The sequence below is a fragment of the Saccopteryx leptura genome, chromosome 6 (assembly GCF_036850995.1).
Source record: "Saccopteryx leptura isolate mSacLep1 chromosome 6, mSacLep1_pri_phased_curated, whole genome shotgun sequence".
In the NCBI taxonomy this organism is placed as follows: domain Eukaryota; kingdom Metazoa; phylum Chordata; class Mammalia; order Chiroptera; family Emballonuridae; genus Saccopteryx; species Saccopteryx leptura.
Window position 1 is genome coordinate 13,189,876 of NC_089508.1, and position 20,637 is coordinate 13,210,512.

A 20,637-nucleotide genomic window follows, 5' to 3' on the forward strand; every position below is an offset into this window, starting at 1 on the left:
CCCACAGGCTTTTTAGGGGCCATTCCAGTGCTAGAGTTTTGAAAGAAACAACTAGACCCCTGGTATTGTATGGTCCAGCTCCGAAGCCCTCTGTCCCTGGGGAGTTGTTCGGTGGTCAGCGTGGTCCCACCTGAGTGTAGTCTGTCCTCCCAACAGGAAGCATTTACAGTGACATGGCTGAGGTGTTGAATTCTGAGCTAGATCAGATTAAAGTTACTGTGTGTCTTGAATTCAAACCAGATGCCGTAGGAAAAGTACTCACTGCTGCTGGGGAAGGCAGGGTGTGACCCTGGGTGTCCGTGTAGCTGTGCTTTTGGCTGTAAAATGTGAGACAGTAAGGAAAGGACAGAGCCTCTCTTCCCTCCCCCTTCCCAGCCCCGGCCTCGTCACGCAGCCACGGCAGCGGGACAAGCCTCCTGCGGCACATCTGCACGACACCTCCTCCGGGCGTCAGGGCCCGGTCCAGCCGCCAGGTGCTCGGACGTCCAGCTGCCGTGCGTGTGGCGGGAACAGGAGGCTCCAGCAGCATATCTGCACGACACCTCCTCAATGGGTGTCAGGGCCCGGTCCGGCTGCCAGGTGCTCGGACGTCCAGCTGCCGTGCGTGTGGCGGGAACAGGAGGCTCCAGCAGCACATCTGCACGACACCTCCTCAGTGGGTGTCAGGGCCCGGTCTGGCCGCCAGGTGCTCGGATGTCCAGCTGCCGTGTATGTGGCAGGAACAGGAGGCTCCAGCGCACTGCAAGCTGACTTAGAGAAGTCTGGAAACCTGTAAAGAACAGTAGCTTAGTTTCATTTTTGTATATTCTCAGTCATTCTTTGCCCTGAGAAGTTTATAGCAATAAAGTATTTTTCATCTGTATTTTTTCACTCAACATTATGTCAAAACCTTAAAGTGTTTTCAAGGCTATATAATATTTCATCAGTGGATGGCCTCTATGATATAATTTGCTGCTGGGTATAACCTGTTGTTAATAAATAATACTGCAGTGCCAACTTCCTTCAGGTAGCTTTTCCTTTGCTTTCATTGTTTCTTAAGGGCAAGTTCCTAGAAGTGGGGTATTTTTTAACATTCTCATTACTACATAGTGTGTCCAATTGCTTACTACAAGTCATACCGGTCTCTTCTGTCTTTGGCAGTGCAGGTGGGTAGTGGTTTCTCTGTCATCTTGACAGGCTTGCTGTTGTAGAAAAGCCAGTTTGCTGAATTGATCGGTGAAAATCGTGCCTTGCAGTTTTTAGTTTGCATTTCTTTGACCATCAGACCGGTTGATTTTTTTTCGATTTGTTTACTAGTTACCTTTTTTTTTATTGCAGCATTATAAGATATAATTTACATACCATACAATTCACCCACTTAAACTGTATGTTTCAGTGGTTTTTAATATAGTCACAGGATTCTGCCACCATCACCAGTATTTAATTCCGGAACATTTTTGTCACCCCCAGAGGAAACCCTGTCCCCACGAGCAGTCACTCCCCACTTGCCTCCGCTCTCCCCAGTCTGTAGATTTGTATGTTCTGGACATTTCGTATGGATAGAACCACACAGCTCGGGTCTTCTATGGCTGCTGCTTTGCTTGGCATAGGTCTTCAGCTTCGTGTATGTTGCAGTATGTATCAGTGCTTCAGTCTTTCTGTTGCCAAATAATGGGGCCATTTATGGATATACTACATTGTGTGTATGCATTAATCATTTTATCATTTATCTTTTCTGTTTTTCCCACTTTTTGACTATTATAAAATGTTGCCATAAATATTCCTATACAAGATTTTGTGTGGACAGATGTTTTCATTCTTGGGTATATGCCTGAGTGGGTTTGCTGGGTCAGATGGTAACTTTATGTTTAACCATGTTATATATTTTTTGTTTGTTTATATTCTCTGTTCAATTTAGGGATGTGCTGTTTTTATTATAATTTGAATAAAGTCTTTATATCATAACTATGTTAACCCTTTACCATATTTACTCTGAATGTTTTCCCAAATCAGGTTTTCCATTTTTAAGTACAATTTAGGATTATTAGGCACAATTTTAAACTTTTTTTTTTTTTAATAAAAATGGAGTTGGTTCTTTTCATTTTTCTAAGAATATGAATATGTGGCAGGAGAATGATTTTTGTTGTTGTTTCTTCCTTTCTAATATTTTTTATTTTATCTCTCCCCTGTCCTGTCTCCAGACTCTCTAAAACAATGTTAAAAAAGAAAGTTGTTGGAATATAGCCTTATTTTGTTCCTATTTGAAGGTAACTCTTTAATATACCTCCATTAAGGATTGTAATGTTCACATTCCCATTTGCAGTTTGTGGGAGGTATGTGTTATGACCCCATTGTACAGATGAGGACAGTGGAGGTCTGAGAGATTAGAGGAGTTCTCCAAGTTCACAGTGTCAGGCATGCCAGAACCAGATCTTGAACCTGGGGCTTTTGACCGAAAGTATTTCGCCCCGCCCCCTTGCTGTCTGTCACACTTCCTCAACGGAGGGTGTGCTTATACAGGAGCAGCTGCACTCGCTAAGAGTGCTTGCTGGCCTCCTCTCCCAGGGACTGTTTATCCACAGGACAAGTGGTGGCCTCCGCTCCGCCAAGCACTGTTCCTGCCCAGGCCCATGTGTCCGGGTATAAGCCTAAGTGGGTTTGCTGGGTCAGGTGGTAACTTGCAGTTTTAGTTTGCATTTAGTTTGCAACCAGTGTGTTGCAAGACTTTTTTAAAGCATGCAATACCTGACTATTTAGTTAGGGGCACTGACTTCTTTTTCCTTAGATTGTCAAATAAAAAAATGACAACAGCTAACACAACAATAGCCACCCAGTGTGAATGCCTGTCTTGAACTATAAATATAGAGGTCATATAATAGAGTTGCATCTTATGGGTCACATCACATAATAAAATTGTATCTGATTGGTTAATTTTTGGTACCAGAAGTCCTTATATACAATCTCTTCCTCTTTGTGAGGAAGAGATTAAATCCAAGATGCTCAGACTTCAGGGTGCAACCTGAGCTGAGCTGTCTTCTCTGCCTCCCCTTTGCACCTTTCCCGTTCTTCCCTTCTCTAACCTAAAGCTGCATCCTGGCAGCCCGCCTCTTGTCCCTTGGACTGCGTTCCGCAAGCAGACAGAGACCGATAGGACCGAAGGGAGGGGCTGGACTGCGGAGTCAGGTAGATCCGAGTTTCAGCACCAGCTCTGATTGCTAGCCATGTGGTTTGGGCAACTCCCTGAGTGGAGCAAAGCCTGAGTTTCCCCTTCGGTAAAGAGAGGATAATAATGTGTCTGTCAGTGGGTTTTTGTGGGGGAGTAAATGAGATAGCGTGTGTACCTCCAAAGTGCCCAGTGCATAGTAGGTTACTTTCTTGTTGCTTTGTTTATGCATTTCTGATGGGCCTTGCAAATTCATTCATTCATTCATTCATTTTCTGCATGTATTGAATGCTTACCCTGCACCAGACATTGCAGTAGACACTGGATATATTAGTAAATGGAACAGATGTGGTGCCTGACTTTGTGGAAGTCGCAGCGCCATGGAGGCCAACAGCCAGGAACCGAGTTGAAAATAACATGGATAAATGCAATGAAGGAATAGAATAGGACACTATATTAGGAGAGAATAATAGAGGCAAGCCTATTTTGTGTTATGTGGTCAGGGAAGTCCCTTCTGAGGAGGTGACAACTGCTCACGCTGCTTGTGGAGAGGGAAAGGGAAGTAAAGAGCAGGAGAGGACGTGGAGACTCTGTTTAGGAGGCTGTTGGAGAAATCTAACAGGAAGTGACGGTGGCTTAGAGGAAGTAACGGTTTCAGAAATGGATAGATTCAGACCTGTCTGAGAAACGCTTGGGTGCGCTTGGCAATAGCCAAGGTGTCAGAGTCAGAGTGCCAGGCTCACTCCCCAGTTCTGATTGGGGAGCTGGGTAGATGACCTTATTTATTAAGATGGTTTAACAGCACATACTTCAGTTTTGGTCTCAGTCTAGATTCCTGATAATAATGCTCAAAGTTTTCCTCAGGGTAGAAGTTAGTGGCTCTTGTCTGGGGAAGGCATTCTAGGAGCTAGGAGGGAAATGTCCAGAAAGGGCCCCTTGAGGACAGCCCTGTCCCTGAGGTGCTGGGATTAATAACGTAAAGGTAAAATGTCTGACAACAATAGCAAAAAGGATAGGGGAGGAAATGGGCATATTTTAAGGCAGCAATTTTCAACCAGTGTGTTGCAAGAATTTTTAAAACATGCAATACCTGACTATTTAGTTAGGGACACTGACTTCTTTTTCCTTAGATTGTCAAATAAAAAAATGACAACAGCTAACACAACAATAGCCACCCAGTGTGAATTCCTGTCTTGAACTATAAATATAGAGGTCATATAATAGAGTTGCATCTTATGGGTCACATCACATAATAAAATTGTGTCTGACTGGTTAATTTTTGGTACCAGAAGTCCTTATATACAAGTATAGGCACCTGATTTTTTTTGTGTGTGTGTATTTTTCTGAAGCTGGAAACAGGGAGAGATAGTCAGACAGACTCCCGCATGCGCCCGACCAGGATCCACCCGGCACGCCCACCAGGGGCGATGCTCTGCCCACCAGGGGGCGATGCTCTGCCCCTCCGGGGCGTAGCTCTGCCACGACCAGAGCCACTCTAGCGCCTGGGGCAGAGGCCAAGGAGCCATCCCCAGCGCCCGGGCCATCTTTGCTCCAATGGAGCCTTGGCTGCGGGAGGGGAAGAGAGAGACAGAGAGGAAGGAGGGGGGGGGTGGAGAAGCTAATGGGCGCTTCTCCTATGTGCCCTGGCCGGGAATCGAACCCGAGTCCCCCGCACGCCAGGCCGACGCTCTACCGCTGAGCCAACCAACCGGCCAGGGCCTAGGCACCTGATTTTTAAAAAAAACTTTTTTATTGAATTTATTGGGGTAACATTGGTTAATAAAATTATATAGGTTTCAGGTGTACAGTTCTGTAATGCATCGTCTGTATGTTATTGTGCGTTCACCCCCCAAGTCATTTATCCCCCTTTACCCTCTTCCACCTCCCCCACCCCCTGCCCTCTGCTGATCACCATGCTGTTGACTGTGTCTGTGAATTTTGTTGTTTTCTTACTTAATCCCTTCACCTTTTCCCCCAGCCCCCCTTCCCTCTGACAGCTGTCAGTCTGTTCTCTGTATCTGTATGAGTCTGTTTCTGTTTTGTTTGTTAGTTCATTTTGTTCATTAGATTCCATATATAAGTGAAATCATGTGGTACTTGTCTTTCTCTGACTGGCTTATTTTACTTAGCATGCTATTGCAAAAGGTAAGATTTCCTTCTTTTTTATGACTGAGCAGTAGTCGTGGTGTGAATGTACCACAGCTTGGGCTCTGGGGCTGCTTCTAAATCTTGGCTATTGTAAATAACTCTGCAGTGAACACAAAGAAAAACTGATATTTTTAAAAGTCACTTTGGAGCAAAAGGGTAGGTAATATTAATGTTTTGGTAAATCGATCAAAATTATATTTTTTGTCAGATGAGCAAAAATATATTTTTTGATGTGCTACACAATTTTAGTAATTAGCTTATGTGTTCCATGAGATGAAGAAGGTTGGAAATCATTGTTATAAGATGTTTATATATGAATTAATATAATATTACTTGAAGATAAACTGTGATAAGCTAAACAGCTATTTGTAGACCCTAGGACAGGGGTCCCCAAACTACGGCCCGCGGGCCACATGCGGCCCCCTGAGGCCATTTATCCGGCCCCCGCCACACTTCCGGAAGGGACACCTCTTTCATTGGTGGTCAGTGAGAGGAGCACATTGACCATCTCATTAGCCAAAAGCAGGTCTATAGTTCCCATTGAAATACTGGTCAGTTTGTTGATTTAAATTTACTTGTTCTTTATTTTAAATATTGTATTTGTTCCTATTTTTGTTGTTGTTTTTTTTTTACGTTAAAATAAGATATGTGCAGTATGCATAGGGATTTGTTTATAGTTTTTTTTATAGTCCGGCCCTCCAATGGTCTGAGGGACAGTGAACTGGCCCCCTGTGTAAAAAGTTTGGGGACCCCTGCCCTAGGACAACCACTAAAAAATAAGAAAAAAGGGCCCTGGCCGATTGGCTCAGTAGTAGAGCGTCAGCCTGGTGTGCAGGGTTTGATTCCTGGCCAGGGCACACAGGAGAAGCGCCCATCTGCTTCTCCACCCCTCCCCCTCTTTTTCCTCTCTGTCTCTCTCTTCCCCTCCCACAGCCAAGGCTCCATTGAAGCAAAGTTGGCCCGGGCGCTGAGGATGGCTCCATGGCCTCTGCCTCAGGTGCTAGAATGGCTCTGATTGCAACAGAGCGATGCCCCAGATGGGCAGAGCATCGCCCCCTGGTGGGCATGCCGGGTGGATCCCGGTAAGGCGCATGCGGGAGTCTGTCTGACTGCCTCCCCGTTTCCAGCTTTGGAAAAATACAAAAAAAAAAAAAAAGGAGTGGAAATGAATAGAATCATCAATTCCCCCCCCCCCAAAAAAAAAGGTAGAATGAAAAATAAAAAAGAAACAAAGAACATATGAGATGATAAAAATAACTAGCAAGATGGTTTTAATCATGTCAGTAATTACCTTCAACATAAATGGTCTAAGCCAGGTGTCCCCAAACTTTTTACACAGGGGGTCAGTTCACTGTCACTCAGACCATTGGAGGGCCGGACTATAAAAAAACTATGAACAAATCCCTATGCACACTGCACATATCTTATTTTAAAGTAAAAAAACAAAACAGGAACAAATACAATATTTGAAATAAAGAACAAGTAAATTTAAATCAACAAATTGACCAGTATTTCAATGGGGACTATGCTCCTCTCACTGACCACCAATGAAAGAGGTGCCCCTTCCGGAAGTGCGGTGGGGGCCAGATAAATGGCCTCAGGGGGCTGCATGCGGCCCGCGGGCCGTAGTTTGGGGACCCCTGGTCTAATCATTCCAACTAAAAGGCAGAAATCTTCAGATTGGACATAAAAGCAAGACTTCACTATGGGCTATTTATAAGAAAACCATTTAAATATTAATATATAGGTAGGAAGTGAAAAGATATACTATGCTAACAATACAACAAAGTGAGAATGGCTATATTATATCAGAAAGTAAAATTAGGGACAAGGAATATTACAGGAGATAATGGGAGATATTACATAATAGAAGGAGTCAATTCATCAGGAAGACCTTTTAATCCTAAAAGTGTATATACCTAATAATAGAGCTTCAAGATGTATAAAACAAAATGCCCATATGTAAATGCTTATGTTAGAAAGGAAGAAAATCTCATTTCGTCCATAAGACCGTGCTAAGGCCATGTTCTGTTGCCATCTTCATTTTACCACCGAGAAGACTGAGGTCTGGAGAGGCTTTGAGCCCAGAGTGGCAGCCTGACTCCAGCACGTTACTTTAGACTACAGATCTGAATTTGCAGACTGAGTTCATTCTGTTTTCTAAGAAGTGACACAGAGAGATGAATGGCAAGACAGGTCCTGGTAGGTTTTCTAGACTTCAGGGAAGAAAGGATTGCGCCTGCAGATTGTCTATGGGGAGAGCAGAAAGGCTGGCTTCTGAGTCCTCCACAGCACCATTCAGTGTCAGAAAACTGGGGAACCGTCTGCCATGCTCTGAGAGGGGAAAGTGTGAAATCCAGGCATCGTTCCCAGTCAGGGTGAGAGGAATAGAGGCAAGACAAGAGCCAGACATTCCCAAACGTAAGAATTCAGGGCCGGTAGCACCGTGAGCCCTTTTGGGCAGTATCCCACTAACCAAGAATTGATTCAAAACAGAGAATTTAAGAAACAGTGAATGCATTTTAATATAGAATTGATGCAAAGACAATGATTTGGCAATATAAAAACTAATATAACAAAAATAGGCTGAAGAGAAGGCAAAGTGGAAGATAATAGGAAATATGAATATGCTAATTTCCTTATTTTACTATGAATCAGCAGATACGGCATAGAACTGAAATATGTCGGTGAAAGGGGTTCACCTGCTTCCTCTCATCGCTCCCCCTCCCCGTACATATAATTCATATGAGATATTTTTAACTTCGGAGAGACCTCTTATGAAATAACTATGTGAGGAAAAAACCCACATTTTCTGAAGTGGAGTGATTACTTTGGTTATTTTCTTCTATCAAATTCAATTAAAATTAAATGTAATGGTTTAAATTTAAAACTGACATATAGAACACAGTCTCAGTTTTTGTAAAATGATTTTTTTATCTTTCTCTCCTCTTGATACATACGTATACAGAGATATCTGGAGTATTGTTCAGAGTTAACTGGTTATTTCTTTGGCGGAATTTTGAGATGCTTTTTAAATTTTCTTTTTGTACTATACTGAATTGTTTTTGCTTTAAAAGAATCATGGTATTCTTTAAATTAGAAACTATTCTCAAAAGCATATGAAGGATAATTTTTAGAGGTTCAGAGTTGGACCTCCAAGTGGAGACGCCGAGGAAGTAGACGATTATATGAGTGGAAACTCAGAGGGAAAGTCTGGATTAGAGATTATGAATTTGGGAGTTGGCCGCATGTAGCTCAGAGGAATGGATGATATCATCTGGAGAGAGACGGAAGGGAGAAAGGACAGGTGCTCAGGACCCCACTCTGTGCCTCTTCATCACGTAGAGGAGGGGTGGGGGAGGGGCCTGCGTTAGAGCCAGAAACTCCCACACGTTCAGGACCGAGGAGGAACACCCACCTCTTAGTGCTTGCAGAGCCAAGTGCTAAGTCGTGAAGCAGCCAGGCGGTTTTGATAAGATGCTGGGATGCAGTTCAAATGCAAGGGCTGCCCACCTGGATTTCATTCCAGAACATACTGTTCACCGAGTGCTTTCTACTTTTCTTTTCCCCAAATCTTGCAAGTTAGAGAACCAGCAATTGCTTCAACTCCATTTTGGGAAATAATTTCAAAATCGCTAGAATATTAGGGGTTTGGTGAACAATTAGGTCTCTGAAGAACTGCTGTTCTTCAAATTTCAGCAAATGTGGACAGTGTGTCTGGAGAGCACTCCTGTGACTTATTAATGGGCCACAAGTGGCTTCTGTCTGACAAATGCTTTGACCTGTGCATTGAAAGAGAGTCGCCTCTGTAACGGTCGATATCTGTGTGTACTTCACTACGACCCACGCAGCTTGCAAGCCTTTCTTCTGATTAGTTGGGAGTCTTTCTTGCAAGGCGAAAAATTTAACTTTGTAACCTTGTTATCTGTTGACCAGAGGTCAAGTCTGGAAGACAGGAAGCTTAGGCTTTTCTCAGTTCGCCCCTTGAGCACAGCACAGAGGACTGCTGCTCAGTGCACAGTCTCGCTCTGGTGGCCGGGAGTTTGCCCTCCCTGGTTAATTGTATTGATAGGTCAGTGCCAATCATAGCACTGCTCAGCTCTTGTTGGAGCCCATCAAGCTCACACAGGGCTGAAGCTGCCATCTGCCAGTCTGTGACCTGGGCCTTTGGTGGATGGTGACTCCTTCTGCCCGCTGCTGGGACCTGCTCTGTGTCACTCAGCCTCGCTGTCAACATCCTGGCACTCAGCGGAGCCACTCCAGTCTGGTGCTTCTCCTGGCACCGGGCACGCACCAGCGCCCTTCACTCCTCGGCCCCGGGTGCCGGAGGCCCACACGTGCCCCTGGGCTGCCTGGTTGCTTCCTGTCTCACAGAAGCTGTTCTCTCTGCTGCCCCAACCCTGGCACATCTGCACCAGGGCCCATGCACCGGTGTCCGCATAGGGAAGTTGATTCTGCAAATCGTGCAGTGCATTTAGCGATAGGGTTTGAAGGAAGTACACTTGGATGTGGATCTGATTAGTTTTCCGATTTTCTCCCTTTCTAGGTAATACTTACTAATATTCAAAACAGAAGCCCTAAGCCTGGCCCTGCTCCCCACGATCAAGAACTAGGTTTTTTCCTAGAAACAGGACTTCAGAGAGCCCATGTCCTCTATTTCAAAAATGGGTAAGCCTTCTTCATTTTTTTCTAAAGAAGGAGAATAGAAAGCCTTATAATGCTATCTTCAGTTTAGTTATTATAACAAAATTTTAAATATGAACTATAATTGAAAATTAAAAAAAAAATGAACATAGGCTCTTTTGTCTGTTCTCCACCTGGCTCTCTCACTTTCCCGTAAGATTAGACGGCGGGAGAAGGGAGGGGCTCCTAGTGAGTCTGAGTCACCAGCATGGAGCACCGAGACCAGAGGGCTCTGCTGGGAGCTTTGCGCCACCCTTGGCCTCGGCAGTGGTGCTGCGCAGGCCTTCCCCTTTGTTGCGGGAAGAGGCGATGAATTGGAAACAGGCTCTCTTCCTTGGGGTGGCTGATCAGCTCAGGGAATTGGACTTGCCAAGTCTCAGATGGTTTTTATGACAGTGAGTGTGGCTGTGATGCCATACGAGCCCTTTTTACTTGGAGAGGGTTGAAGGAAGGTCTAAGAGCCTGGAAGGTGTAGAGCTCTCTAATGCATTTGATGTTTGTTTCCTTTTTATATTGCTCTTATGAGAAATGCCGTGACTCTGTTCCAAACCTCTTCAGCTGTCCTTGTTTTGACATTGTGCTGCAGGATAGATGTGCATGGAGACCAACAGTAGGTATCGTTCCTCCGTAGCTGCTCCTAGGCTGCGCATGGGAGGCCCCAAGGCCTGTGCCCTCCCTCTAGGAATAGTCCCGTAGCATAGCCTTTGGATACATGAACAATGGAGTTGCTCCCTCTTCATTGTTGCGAGCTTCAAACCTTGGGGCTCAGCTCGTGGAGAGAGTTTCATCCTCCTGGTGGCCCAGGGTCCCATGCAGCTGGTTTCCAGTTGTTGGGAGTGAAGCCTTGTTTCCAGATCCTGCTGAACTGTGGACAAGGCCTGCTTCGCTCCAGAGGCCACAGATTGGCATAGTCCACAGCGAACGCCCCAAGGTTTGGAATGGCTTGATGGCTTTGGCACAAAGATGTGCTCAAATTTGATCTCATCTGCCATCGACTGAGATCCTCTGAGTGAGTGCATGTGCCCTGAGCTGAGTTTTCAGTTCTGTTTTCTTTGCTGTTTTAGAGGGAGAAGGGAGGGAACGTGGAGTATTTTCAAGTGAGCTGCTGCTTCTCCCTTTTCCCAATAAATGGAGGTCATCACAGGGGAGTCCCGGCTATTGCTCTCCCTCCCTCTACCCTGTGAGCACGTTGCCGTTGAGCTGCAAGTCCAGAGACAGGGGTGAACCCGCCGGGTGCTCCCAGGGGTGCCACCCCAATACCTTCTACTGAAAGCTTTTGTGTGAGATTGACAGGGGTGGGCGGGGTAACGTCTTTGAAGGCTTTCTTCCAGGAGGGAGAGGCAGGGCTATTGGGCTCTGACCTCCTGCCGGGAAACATGGGCTGCCTGAGTCCAGCCCAGGAAGAATGAGGATGAGGGTTAGTGTCTGTCACTAGAGGATGGGTTACGTCCCGGGAATTGCTTACTGGCTAGTTTCTCATCGTACCCAAGTACAAGTAGATTCCCACTGATGTAGCCAAAGTTAAGGGACTGCTTCATTTGGAAGCCTCTGCTGCCCTCTTGTCCTCTCGCCCTTCCCTTTGGGTTCTAAAGGCCAAGGACGGCATTGGGTCAGCTACTCGACAGGGTCCTTGTGAGCTGCAGTGTTCTGAAGGCCGGGATTGTGCAGCAGGAGCAAGAGATCGCTGAGGGGGAAGGCCAGTTTTGAGAACACGAACTATGAGTGGAAGGAGAGATCTCTGGGAGGTTCTGGACAAGCCAAGTGCCATCAGGGTTCCTCAGGGCCCAAGAGACACACCTGGGGCCACTTGTCAGTGGACACCTACAGGGGCATCTCTGCAGAGCGAGTGGAGACAGACTACAGGGGCATCTCTGCAGGGCGAGTGGAGACAGACTACAGGGGCATCTCTGCAGGGCGAGTGGAGACAGACTACAGGGGCATCTCTGCAGAGCGAGTGGAGACAGACTACAGGGCATCTCTGCAGAGCGAGTGGAGACAGACTACAGGGCATCTCTGCAGAGCGAGTGGAGACAGACTACAGGGCATCTCTGCAGAGCGAGTGGAGACAGACTACAGGGGCATCTCTGCAGAGCAAGTGGAGACAGACTACAGGGGCATCTCTGCAGAGCGAGTGGAGACAGACTACAGGGCATCTCTGCAGGGCGAGTGGAGACAGACTACAGGGCATCTCTGCAGAGCGAGTGGAGACAGACTACAGGGGCATCTCTGCAGAGCGAGTGGAGACAGACTACAGGGGCATCTCTGCAGAGCAAGTGGAGACAGACTACAGGGGCATCTCTGCAGAGCGAGTGGAGACAGACTACAGGGCATCTCTGCAGGGCGAGTGGAGACAGACTACAGGGCATCTCTGCAGAGCGAGTGGAGACAGACTACAGGGCATCTCTGCAGGGCGAGTGGAGACAGACTACAGGGCATCTCTGCAGGGCGAGTGGAGACAGACTGCAGGGGCATCTCTGCAGGGCAAGTGGAGACAGATGGAGGTCGCTGCTGTCCCTAAGCACCAATGACTCCCCCTAGTTCCACCTCTGATGTGTCTGCTCCTTGGTTGTCTCGCTCTGTTTTTGTTTTTCTGCACTTTAAAAATACGCATCTGGGAGGATGTCATGGGCAGGTTTGACGGGTTTTCAGGGATAGGGGAGAGTTTTGCAATGAGAGATAGAAATTGATAAAGCACTTTTTTTCTATAGAAATATTTTTAAAGATATTCAGCTGTTTAGTTGTCATCCCTGAGGACTTAATGAGTTACAGTAATTACTTCTAGGCTTTTATAATTCTCCACCTTTTCAAGAATGAGCACCAAACTGGCAAAACCTGAGTCTCTGTCAGAGAGAGCCTGAGCCTGGCCTGGTTCCCGGGCCCTCCTGTCCCCTGAGACCCCAGGGACTTGTTTATGTACTGAGTGCCTTTCCTTCATTGCCCTGAGCCTCATGGCGACCTCTCACTCGTGTCCACTGCCACCTGTGGGGTGGGTGGTGTAAGCATTGCCCGTTTTACACATGGCGACCTGGTTTCCGGGTTCTGCCTTCTGTCCTAGCTCTGCACCACCGCAGGGGGACATGGCCACTCAGACCCTCACACAGTGGCCTCGTCCGGCACCTGCCTCTCTGTGAGGGAGCACTTGACCCCTAGGACGAGACCTGCCAGGGGACAGTCCCAGCCTCTGCTGGTTGGTGTTTTCTCATCACACTTTCCTCATGTCTCATCTACAGCATGTCATAGATCATCTGTTTCTTCTCTCCTTCCCCCGTCCCTCCTCCCCTCTTTTCCTCTCTCTCTCTTCCGTCCTTTCACCCCCCAGTCCCTTTCTGGTTGCCTCCAGCCCTAGGTGCCTCTGGGCACAGTCCGACTCAGGACACACGCACATCTGTTCCGCAGCTGGGTCCCTTCTCCCTCTGGGTGGCAGCGGCTGGCCTGCTGAGGATGGGAGTCCTGATTGGGCTCTGCAGAGGGTGAAGTCAGAGCCTCGGCCTGCGAGGACCAGGGCTGCTGCTCCAGGGTTCTCGGGTGGCCTCGCCCACAGCAGGCATGGCGGAGGGCAGCCCGGGCCCGGGACCTGGGCTCAGAACCAGCCCTTCATCTGCCCGGCTGTCAGAACTCGGTTTCTCCATCTGGAACATGGGGCTGATCCCTCCTGCCCCAGAGCAGGGGTGTGGGAACACCGGGGGGAACATCGGGCAAACAGCAGGTGGTAGGCTGTCATTCCCACCACGGCGATGCCCACTGGTGGCCAGCTGGACAGGACCGGACGGCGGGCACTCCTGCTACAGTGGAAGTCCAGGGAGCCGGCCTCCATTCGTGTCTGACTGCTGAGCCTCACACCACCCGAGTTTCCAAGGACAGCACTAAGACTGCTGGTTCCAGCGACCTCTGCTGAAGATGCTAGCAGTTGGCATGGGTAACACCCGGTAACCGGTGGCCAGGTCAGTCGTTCAGAGGTGGAGGGGGCTGACCAGCCTGATGCAGTAGCGCGAGGTGTTCTTTGCCTAGGAGAACAGCCTCACTTGGGGCTCCCTCGGCCTGCTAAGGAGAAGAGAAGTGTCACCCCCTCCCACTGGAGTCTTTGCAGCCAGAACTGCCAGTGAGGCTTGGGTCTGGGATGCCACTATTTCCTGCAAGTCTTAGTCTCAATGTCACGTCCTTGGGAGGCCTGGCCTGAGCACCCCATATAAGCACGTGGCCTTTGTTACTTGTTCTCAGTGCGCCCAGTCATTCCCCAGTGTTTAATACAGCTTGTAATTATATTCATTGGTTTACTCGCTTATTATCTGTCTCCCTCACGAGACCCGTATTTCCCCATGTATAAGACACTCCCATGTATAAGACGCACCTTAATTTTAGGGCCCGAAATTTGAAAAAAAATGTATTACATAAAGTTATTGAACTTAAGTTTTATTCATCATAAAATTCATACAACTCCTCATCACTGTCAAAACTCCCATCCATTAGCTTGTCCTCATCTGGGTCTGATGACAAATCACTGTCTTCAACAATGAGCGCAAAAACAAGCATGAAAAAGTGGGAAATGCAAGTAAAAAAATCTACAACCAGTGTAAAAGATGCACCGTGTTTAGACCCCAAATTTTTTTGGAAAAATGTGTATCTTATACATGGGGAAATATGGTATATTTACCCTGAGAACCTGGATTATGTTTCTTAAATTCACCAAGCACAGTTCTTGGCACATAGCCAGACTTAATAAATACTTGTTGGACAGCTGACCAAACCCCCTGCAGGCCAGGCCCTGTGCCGAGAGGCTTGTGTACCCTGCCAGGCAGAAGGAGGCCGCTCTGGTTGGAGTGAAGGCTGATAGAGAAGTCTGTGGATTTCTCGAGAATTGGTTAGGTGGAATGGGGAGGGGATCTGATTTGGAAATGGGAATAGCAAGGATTTGCCTTTGGAGATGATATATTTGCGACACCTGCGAGATGTATGTCTAAGTGGAACTGTCAGCTAGGAAGCCGTGTGAGCACAGAGGGAAGGGTGGCGTGGAGTTGTAGACTGGGAGCCTCAGCAGATTGGTTGCATTTGAAGCCCTGCACCGGATGAGATCAGTGAGAGACAGAGAGTACAGAGAGAGGGCAGTCCGCCCAGGGCCCAGCGTGGAAACCCGGGAGAGTCAGGAGTTGATAAAGGGGAGGAGCTTCGGGGGACGCTGTGAGGGTGTGCTCTGACCCAACCACTGTCTTCATGGTTGGGGAAGCAGTCAATAAACGAGGCAATATGATTTACTCAGGGTCACGCCCTCGTCGGTGGCCTGCAGGGACCTGTATGTCCTCCTCTGACACTCAGTCCACGTCTTACCACGAGGCCCCTACTGCACACACCCACAGTTAGTAACTGAGCAGCTAGCTCCAAGGATACATTACACTTATAAGCCAGTCTAGAGGTAATTATTATGTAATAAAAAGTATCAGCCAATTCTCTGTTTTGTTTAGATGTATAATGTATACTAGGGCTGGCTCCTCCCTTCATACCCTCAATACTTGAGTGTAGAAACAAAGGAATCTTTGTCAGTTTTAATCACAAACACGGAGGCTACTTTCAGTGATGAGTTGTGGGGACAGGTAATTGCTCTCAGTGTCCTTCCTGAGTGCTGGCACCTGAGAGTGAGTCCTGAGCCCTCTGAAAGCTGTACCACTGGTCAGCAGGGCAGCGCTCCCATGCCGCTCTGTCCTTGGCTTCAGCAGGAGAACCGGGAGGTCATTCTCCGCTGCAGGCGGGTGGCATGGGGGCTTCTCTGTACCGTGTTGTGTGCTTCCCACCCGAAGTTTAGTTCCCTTCCATTACCAAATATTTGACCCCCTTTACCCACACTTTACCCCCCCCCCGGGGTAATTTTTAATATAAGCAACATAATTGACATTTTATCTTGACTAGGTTTCTAGGGAATACAGAATTGGAAAGTTAACCTAAAGTCAAACTCTCAAGCAGATGAGGAGAGGAATTTGCTAACCCTTTGTCCACATTGTATTTTTTTCTTATCTGACTTGTTTACTGTTGGTCTCCCAGGACTGGAATATAAGCTCCGCTTGGGCAGGAATTTGTCTGTTTGGTTTGGGGAGGGATCTGAATCTTGGTGTCTAATATGTAGAGGTATGGGAAGAAGGAGGGGAAGGGAGGGAGGAGGGAGGGAGGGGGGGAAGGAAGGAGTAGGGAGGGAGGGAGGGATGAGGGAGGGAAGGAAGGAAGGAAGGAAGGAAGGAAGGAAGGAAGGAAGGAAGGAAGGAAGGAAGGAAGGAAGGAAGGAAGGAAGGAAGGAAGGAAGGGAGGGAGGAAGGAACTCATTTTTCACTCATGGATACCTAACAGTTGTCCATTTTCTTTAAAATTAGTTAATGCAGCACATCTTTACTGAAAGCTAGATATGTTGATTGAGCACTGTGCTTGGTCCTGGGGATATAAGGATGAACAGAACCCTCTGGACCAGCTTCATGGAACCTACTGCTGATTACTGCTGCTTCTTGGTGGTAAAGAGGGAGATGTTCAATGACATCTAGGTCTCCCTACATTTGATGTTGTTCTGTTAAGAGAGGGTGAAGGCAGAGGCAGGTGTCAAAAGATTTCCTTATCTCAGGACAAAATAATACATTTTCTGGGAAGGTCATAGGGACCTCTGCTTTCTGCCCGATCTCTGAGAGTGGAGTATTTATGATGGGCTTTATTAAGAGACACTCCTTCAACAGGCCCTGGCGGACTCTCATTTCTGAGAAGGTCCTAGCGTGCTGGCCTTTCACTGCAGTAGGCCGCCTTACTACGTCTTCTGCGTACACATCTGGGCGGGATTCCAGGTTACCACAGCAGGAGAGAGAATTATCCTTTAGTTGTTTGAGAACATTTGCTCCCAGGGCCTCCCAGATCCTCATTTTTTAAAAATGTAGCTCTTCAAGGTGAACCCTCAGGGGCTGAATGAGACTGGACACAGGAGTGAGGGGGAGCCCCCCACCCCCCCACCCCCCGCAAGGGCAGACTGTTGAAATGACACGTGTGTGTGTGTGTGTGTGTGTGTGTAAGGAGGAATTCACATCCTGTCTGGTCCAGGAGGAAGCCAGACTTCACTCTCTTGGCTGTGGGTAATCCAGTGCTGTCTGTGCTTCAGAGCAGGGCCTGATGTATGTATCTGCCTGGAGGGGAGAGCGTGGACCGAGTATGTAGCGTCCCTGTGGCTCTTGCTGAGCCTGCTTCGTCCAGTCCCTGGTTTCGTGTCAAGTGTGTTAATATTTTACATGAGGGCAGTGCAGCGGGAGTGGGGTGGGGTGGAGGCTCAGCTCTTTTCAGGGGATACTTCCTACCTGTTTCTTTTTAAATCACTGTTTCTCTCTCTCTCTCTCTCTCTCTCTCTCTCTCTCTCTCTCTTTTTCCCCCAGAGGTATTTTTAGTGAACTCTTAGAGAGAGATTGAGCTAAAGCCCAGAAAATGACTGAGATGTCTTTGGAGAATTTGACTTTTTTTTTTTTTTAGGAAACACTAGAACTTTCTATTGCAAACAAGAAGGCCCATAAATTTTCTTACAAATACCTGACTTTACCTTTGTGTGGCAATGTCTATAGATCTGTAACCAATAAGACAATCTATAATAATATCGGATGTTTTCATAGCAGAATCCTGCATCAAATTACAAATTATCTCTGAATTATGTATTTTTTAAAAAAGATTTTTTCATATTAATAAATTTTTTTTCAATTGACATTTGGTTTTCCCACCATCTTTGCTATCTTAGGTTTGAATTTTTACTTTTTATTCACAAGTGACAGTGATGCCTGAGCTGTGGTGACACAGTGGATGAAGCGTTGACCTGGAACACTGAGGTTGCCGGTTTGAAACCCTGCACTTGCCTGGTCAAGGCACATATGGGAGTTGATGCTTCCTGCTCCTCTCCCTTCTCTCTCTCTCTCTCTCTCTCTCTCTCTCTCTCTCTCTCTCTCCTCTCTAAATTCTTCCGCGGCTCCCGTGTCCTCCAGCTGCAGGCGGGGCTTGGGTGATGGGGGTGGTAGCTGGTTCTCCTTTGGATCTGACAAATTAGCATCAGAAGTGACAATCTTTGAAACAGGCAGTTAAAATATCAGGAAGAACCCAATGCTGTGTTTCTTCCAAAAACTACCCAGAAAAACTCATTAGCCAGACTTGGTAAAATCTCTGAATTACATTTTTTTTTTAAAAAAAGATGCAGTTTTATTGCTTTCCAAGTACATTTTGAGCTAGTTAAGAAAAAAGCAACAAAAATATATAGCCTACTCAGTTCCATGAATGCTTATTGAGAGACTGCTGGGGACCAGTCATTAAGGTGAGCTCTGGAGACATGAGAGGAGTAAAAATGTCCTTTGAGCCCCGGGGGAAGACAAGGATGTCAGCAGAGAGTGTAACAGCTGGGGAAGAACACTAGGCTGAAGGGATGGGATGAGGGAGAAGGGGGGGGGGGAGTTTCTTCCCGGGGGAGTTCTTCAAGTCTTTTGGAAGAACTGACATTAACCATATGGCAGGGTGAGATTTCCACAATTTAGAGGGGCTTGGGGGACCGGGGTGGCTGTCTTGGTTGACAGCCAGGTCTACCAGACCAGATACACATTATAAGCCCTTGAGAGTCAGCGCTGTCTGGTGGTCCTAGAGCACTGGCTCTGGACCCAGCTGCCTCGGTTTGAACCCTCCCTCTTACCTTTACTGTGACCGTGCGAGTTATTTAACCTCTCTGTGTTTCAGTTTTGTTGCTTGTACACTGGGGGTAATAATAGAACCTACTTCATAGTGTTGTTGGGTGGATTAAGTGGCATAGTTATTATAGCATGCTTGGACAGTGTCTGGCACATGGTAAGCACTACCCAAGGGCTACACAAGTAAATCCATAAAAGCCTGCACAATGCAGGGTTCTCAGCTCCCTGGACGGAAGGCAGGACTTGGCGACTAAAATCTGGGGAGATGGTCACAGCAGTGGCAGAATGGTTTTGGATCTTCTCATATGTCCACATTGAAAAGACAAAGTAACCAGATAGGAAAACCAAAAACCCATGGACAGCATTTACAACAGAACTGGAGGACCGGGTATACTCACACATCCCAAAGGACAGGCTGGTGGGGACGCAATGCCAACAGCCACAGACTGGCGTGTCATTTGCACCTGTGTGGGTGAGAGCAAAGGAGGCAGTGGGGCGTCCGACGACCTGGGGACAGGAGACCCTGAAATGGCCAAGTATTGACTGGAATGCTCCTCTAGCCGATTTGAGATTAGCTGCTGAAAATGAGAGGGTTTGCCAGGAAAGGTCTAAGGGGCTGGGACAGTCTGGCCCTTCGGACCCAGTGGGGCTCTCTGCTGGGACTGGGCCCCACAACGAACAGAACCTGCTGAGTGAAATGAAGATTGACCCAGAAGTGACAGAAGAAGGAACAGGTAGAGATAAAAGTAGGGGAAGGGGAGATAGCCAGGAATTACTTACTATAAATCAGGCTACTATACGTTTTTAGCCTCTTTATTCAGGTATAATTTATATATCGAAAATTCACGTTATAAATATGCAGTTTAATTGTCTTTAATAAATTTATACAGCAAGGCTGTCATCTGCACAGTCCCGCTTTAGAGCACTTCCATCACCCTAAAGAGCTCTTCATGCCTATTGGCAGTCGAGTCCCACCCCCAGCCCCAGGCTGCCACTTATCTGTTATTTGTCTCCATAGATTTGCCTTTCATAGAATTTTACATAAATGGGGTCACAGGATATACAGTCCTTCCGTTGTGTCTTGCTTCTTCAACCCAGTATAATGTTTTTGAGGTTCACTCACATTGTAGCAGGTATCAATAGGTCCTTTTTTATTATTAAATAGTTATTCCATTGTATAAATGTACTGTATTTTGTTTATTCATCCACCACCTGATAAACACTTGGGTTGTTTCCGCTTCGGGGCTATTGTGAATGCTGCTGCTATGAACATTGGCATACACATTTCCCTGCAGACCTGTGCTCTCGTTTCCCTTGGATAGAATCATAGGAGTGGAATTGATGGGTCATATGATAAGTTTATGTTTAACTTTTTAAGAAACTGCCAAACTGTTTTCCAAAGTGGCTGTACAGTTTTACATTTGTACCAGCAGTGTGTGAGAGTTCCAGTTCCTTTCCATTCTCTTCAACACTGGTATTGTCAGTTTCTAACTAGAGCTAGTCTAGTGGCTTTGTAGTGGTGTCTCACTATAACTTTAATGTGCATTTTCCTGATGATTAATGATGTTTAGCAGCTTTTCATATGCCTGTTGGCTATTCTTCTATCTTCTGTAGTGAAACATCTGTTTAAATACTTTGCCCTGTTTTCAATTGGGCTATCATTATCAAGTCATAAGACTTCTTTATATATTATGGATGCAAGACCTCCATCAGATACAGCATTTGCAAATGTTTTCCGGCAGCCTGTGGCTTACATTCATTTTGTAATGATGTCTTTTAAAGAGGAAAAGTTAACTTTAATGAAATCCAATTTTTTACTTTTTCTTTTTATGGATTATCCTTTTGGTGCTATATCTAAGAAATTTTTACCTAATATAAGACCACGAAGATGTTCTTCTATATTTTATTCCACAAATTTTAACTTTTACATGTATTTTGAGTTAGTGTTTGTGTGTGATAAGAAGTAAAAATCTGAGTTAAATTTTTTTGCATCTAGGC

At 46.6% G+C, this 20,637-nt stretch overlaps 1 protein-coding gene across 7 annotated transcripts in view; it reads left to right on the top strand.

Moving 5' to 3' along the window:
• The window catches only part of TTC7B (tetratricopeptide repeat domain 7B), a 255,976-nt gene that overhangs the window by 57,889 nt on the left and 177,450 nt on the right, over positions 1-20,637 (top strand). For 4 of the 7 annotated variants that reach the window (XM_066344074.1, XM_066344076.1, XM_066344077.1 and 1 more), the window contains exons 5-6: positions 9,837-9,958; positions 10,560-10,583. In XM_066344074.1, coding sequence (XP_066200171.1) covers positions 9,837-9,958; positions 10,560-10,583 — 146 coding nt within the window. The remainder of the gene's footprint in view (positions 1-9,836; positions 9,959-10,559; positions 10,584-20,637) is intronic. The other 3 variants (XM_066344075.1, XM_066344078.1, XM_066344081.1) reach the window with 1 other exon arrangement.